Source organism: Tupaia chinensis, unplaced genomic scaffold (genome assembly GCF_000334495.1).
Source record: "Tupaia chinensis unplaced genomic scaffold, TupChi_1.0 Scaffold000256_1, whole genome shotgun sequence".
Taxonomy (NCBI): domain Eukaryota; kingdom Metazoa; phylum Chordata; class Mammalia; order Scandentia; family Tupaiidae; genus Tupaia; species Tupaia belangeri.
The window spans coordinates 1922747-1927922 of NW_006159736.1; the positions used below are offsets into that span (position 1 = coordinate 1922747).

A 5176-nucleotide genomic window follows, 5' to 3' on the forward strand; every position below is an offset into this window, starting at 1 on the left:
GGGACATATGGAAAGGTTCTTGTTCTGTGATCCTTTTCTCTCTCTAAGCACAGAGCTTGGTTAACACTGTGTGTGCTGCTTCAGGTAAAGGATTTCTGGTGAGCCAAATGCTCTGGGGCCCGTTTCCATGCCAGGCAAAGCTCAGGAATGAGCAGCGATCCTTTTGCACCTACTTGAGCATAGCTGAGCATGTTTTCCCTAACATACTATGTTTTTACCCTCAAAAAGGTAAAATATATTGTGCTAGATCAAAGTATAAAAATTCAATCTAAAAACTTGTAATTAAAATATTTCTAGTTTTAATTGTAATTTGCAAAACTGATGACAGTGGGATATATTCTCCATTTGAAACAACTGTCAGTATCAAATAAGTGGTTACGCCTAACATAAAGAACTAGTTATCACTTAAAATAGCGTTTCGTCATTTTTACATCATAATCTGTAAGTGCTCTTAGATTTGAAGATTAATTGAATCTGCCTTCAGCATTTTGTTGCAGAGTTTTGGAACCAGCTCCTTTAGAATGCTCTAATAACTTTATGGCCTTGTCAGAGTTTTCGATATTTCTAAGCAGAGTCTCTAATCTTCTCTTAATTTTCTTCTGATCCTCAAGAGCACAGCCGATTACTATGGATTGAAATTTCTGATCAACTGGCCCAGGTGGCACCTCAGACAAACATGCACTGTAGAGCGACATTAAATGGGTCTTGGCATTTCCCAAATCATCCAGAAACTTATTGACCAACTCATCAATAATCCTTGTGGCATGCTTGAGGGATTCTTGCTGCTGGGGATTTCTAATTGTTTCTACTGAAACTTCGACCGTGAGAGTTCGTCCCATCAAACGGTTTGCGGTCAGATTTAATTCTTCTCTTTCTCCTAAACACAAAAAGTTTTGAAATGTCAATATGAAACATAAGCTTACCAATGTCAAGAATATTAAGGCATTTGTGGCTAAATTTATTTTCTAAATACAGTTTGCTATTACATTTTTTAAAGGTAAAAGCTAAAATGACAGTATATTAAGATTAACTGATGAAGTGTATTAGCTTACAGAGAAGTGTTGTACAAATGCCTTTTCCTGAAAATCCTTACAACATGGGAGGCCACACGACTTCTCAAGTTAGCATATCTGCACCCATCTGGCAAGTTACACATTTGTAACTGAGATGGAGATCATGTCTTAATACAGACAGAGAGCAGTAAGCAGTGAGCATTTGTGCTCAAAAGAGCTTACCGTTCCTGATCACTCTCTGTCACGATGATCAGAAAACATTGCTCCAAATTTTAGTTTCTCTGTACAGATTTAAGCAGGCCAGTGGTCTACGGGTTGGCTATCACCATGAGGCATTGACGGTAGAAAGGCCTCTGCCAACATTTATATGAAAAAATCAGCAATATCAAGCTTGTGTTCTGTAACTTCTTTCCTAAAGTAATACATCGATCCTTACCCGGGGTGACGAAGAGACAGCCTAGATCATGACCTGCTGTGATGAGTAACAGCTCTGGTCTAGAATTAGACTGCATACTTAACCTCATCAACAGCCTCGCTCACTGGCTTGTCCTGTGGGCCACTAAAAGCCAGGGTCAGTGAGAAGTCTCTGGAAGTCCAGTACCAGGAAACCCCAAGTGACCCATTCCTCCAAGAGCATCACAGTCTTCATGTGAAAATGACAGCACATTGTTCCATCAGTGGGTTCTCTGTGTCCCCCAGTTTACCTCCTTTTCTCTACATTTTTCTCCCTTTCTTCCAAGTGACAGCTTAATTCATCTCTTCTTGTCTTTACTTCTCTGCTTCCACTTTTGCTTCTAAAATTTTAAATCTCTCGCAGATCAGTAACTTGTAAAGAACTGCAGTTAGGAGTGTGAACCTGACTGGTTCCTGCTTAGGGCCAGCTCTTCTGGAGTCTGCAGGCCTTTGTCATTTGTCTGTCATTCCTTCAGCCATGGTCTGGGGGGTAGGGAGCATGCTGGAAGAATGGATGACCTCTGGGTAAGTGGCTGCTGAAATAAACTAACAGCTGCAGCTGCTCTCCACAGTTGAAGTAAATGCTGAATGCTAGTGTGTGCATACCAAATGTCAAAACAAAAATGGACCCCCACTTATCATAAACCCCCTAAACAAGTGCAAAAGTCAAGCCCCCTTCTGTGGAAATGGCTCTCACCATCACTGATCTGCCTCATGTCCTGGCTGTTTTGGATACTGTGGATCATTTCCAGGAGGACTTCCTTCTCTTGCTCAACAGCAGTTGCAGCTTCTCTCAAAGCTTCGACCCTGTATGAATTGGGAAAACAGAACTGGGAGAATGTTCTTGCGATTAACTTCTCAATCTGACTCAACTTTAAAGATCACCAGGAACACTTTTCAAAAATTATTACTTTAAAAATATTTTTATTTTTTTATTTTTTGTCTACTTGCCTCATTTCCATTTTTCTCCTTGCTTGTTAGACAATCGTTCTACTAAGTGTTTATTTGTATTTTTTCTCATAAAATCTGTGTTAATGTTTAACTGCATATTTTCTTCACATCTCATTTTTTTCATTCAGCAGCATTTTCCGTAGGATATGTGCAGGGCAGAATTGCTCCAACAGGGTATGTGGACACTGAAACTGACCTAGTGCTATGATTGTTCTCCAGTTTGGCTGTACCAGTCCAATTGCAAAGTACAGGAGTCTCTGTCCCCACATCTCTAACAATACTAGCATTTTCTAACTTCCTATTGTTGCCAGTCAAATAGGCATAAGTGGCATATCATATTGCTTTCATTACTAGTAATTTTGGAAATCCTTGTATCCTTGTTAGCCTGTTCACAGACTTTTATTGTCTTTGTTTTAACAGTAGTTACTTGTCCTCATTAATTTGCATACTCAAGATATTAATTCCTTATTGGTCACAGACACCACAAACATCTCTCATCTGATCATTTAGGAACTTTGGAATGTCCTTTTTAAAAAAAAAGGAAAAGAATTATTTAACTTATTAACTTTCTCCCTTCCTTCCTTTTAATCTTTTAATTTGACCAGAGATGGAGGGAGGAAGAGGGAGGAGGGGGAGAGAGAGAAAGTCACCAGGTCCGGGACTTGAATCATGGTCCACCATTTGAGAGTCCAGCACCCTTAACTACCACACCACTTGCCAGATCCTGGAATGCCCTTAACTGAACAGTTGTGGTAATATTCTGATGTGATCAAATTAATCTTGCTTTATCTTACGGTTTATGCTTCTGTTTATCAAAGGGTCTTCCCCTTCCTGGGTCTTACATTTCCTACTATTTGTTGCTTTGCCTTTCACATACTTGTCTTCAATCCATTTAGAATCTATCCAAGTGCATAATTAGGTAAGGATTTTTTTCCTTGGAATAGTGAACTATTACCTCCATCGTTATTTATCAAACAATCTATCTTTCTGCTAATAATCTGTATATTAAATTTACCTCCAAAGTCTCTATTCCATTCTTTTTCTGACTGCTTTTATTCCATTCTTTCATAGTACTGGCCTTGTAATATGCCTTAGTATTCGGTAGGGCTGCCCCTCAATCTTTAAAGATAATTTAGCTATTTATGGACCTTTATTTCCTTCATAAACTCAAGATTAAGTTTACTGAATTTCTCCAAAAATTGGGGGAAATCTGATATCTTTATAACATTGTAATTCCATTCAAGGGCATGATGTCATTTATTCAAACATTCTTTTTTTTTTTTTTTTTTTAGGTTTTTGCTATAGGGCGCGTGCGCTCGCCAGACAGACACAGACAGACAGACAGACAGAAAGTGAGAAATCACCCCCGAGGGGATGGTCACGTTGCAATCCCTTCTCCTCTCGGGGTCTTAGGCACGCATGCACACGCGCCTGGCCTGAGTTTTAAGCCACCAGGTCTGGGACACAAACCGCGGTCGAATGCATGGGAGTCCAGCAACATATCCATTACGCTAACTGCTGATCCCCAAACATTCTTTTTTTATTAGAGTTTTGAAGTATTCTTCACAGTTTTTTGTGGATTTCTGAATGTTCCAGATACTCTGTGGACGCTGTTGCTATTGTAAATAATTTAAATTACATTTTCTAGTTGTTTAATGCTGTTCTGAGAAATGCTGTTTCTATAAGTTCATCTTGTAACTGGAAATCTTGATTTATCCTTATTCATTTTAATGATCTCTTTTGATTCTACTGGTTCCTCTAGGTTGATGATCACATCACGGGCAAAGTATGATAATTTTTATTGCTTTCCTTCCAATCTATTTATCTTTATAGTATTAACTAAGGTCCTCCAATACTGTATTAAGCAGGATGGTGATGGGAGCATCTTTGTGTTTTCCCAAATTTAAAATGAAAACTTCTGTAGATTTTTGTTATTAAGTCTTGATTAAACTATAGAAACACTATTTTCCTAACCTCCCCTAACTACACACACGTGCATTCACTGTACACACAGAGGAACACACCAAGTCATTCAAAAAGTAGGTTGTAGAATCCTGATAGCAAGAGACAAAAATCTTACTTATATATTTAAAACGCTCTATTTCTAGGACACTTTATTGTTACAGAGATAATAAATAAGTTGTCAACTTTTGCAAAATGAGTATCATAACTGTCTCCAGTATTTGGGGGGGGGGGTTCTAGAAATATAAGACCATGGAAGATGTGATCCTGACTGCTGCCCTGAGTGGGCACAGAAGGAACCACCTCACTAATGTTTTAGCATGTCAATTCCATAAAAAGATCCTCTCTCCTCACCCCAAGTGCACATATGTCTTTTCCCCTTCTGTCACCCACCTGTTATACCCCAAAATAGCACTGAAAGGCTGAAAAATCACAGGGTGGCTTTATTCTTCAAGACATTAAATATATATTGAGTTTTGTGTTTATAAGAGCCAATAAAGGGGTCGGCAGGCAGCATGGTGGCTTAGGGCCTGGGACTCCCATGTGGCTGACTGTAATGTGGTTCAAGTCCTAGACCTTGTGGCTTGCTTCCTCACTTTCTCTCTGTCTATTTCCCTCTCCCCACCCCTCTCTGGTCAGGGGAAATAAAAACAAAAAAATAGGGACCAGCAGTTAGCGTAATGGCTATGTCGCTGGACTCCCATGTAGTCAACTGCGGATCGTGTCCCAGACCCGGTGGCTTAAACTCACACTGGGTGCGTATGCGTGTGTGCCCAAGATCCCCAGAGGAGAATGGA

The 5176-nt window shown here is 39.6% G+C and overlaps 1 protein-coding gene across 1 annotated transcript in view; it reads right to left on the reverse strand.

The window, feature by feature from the left end:
• Nucleotides 1-282: 282 nt before the first annotated feature.
• The window catches only part of BAG2 (BAG cochaperone 2), a 9547-nt gene continuing 4653 nt past the window's right edge, over nt 283-5176 (reverse strand). Inside the window, exons 3-4 of the mRNA XM_006149190.3 lie at nt 2164-2273; nt 283-877 (exon numbers count right to left, since the gene is read on the reverse strand). Coding sequence (XP_006149252.2) covers nt 465-877; nt 2164-2273 — 523 coding nt within the window. The 3' untranslated portion in view covers nt 283-464. The remainder of the gene's footprint in view (nt 878-2163; nt 2274-5176) is intronic.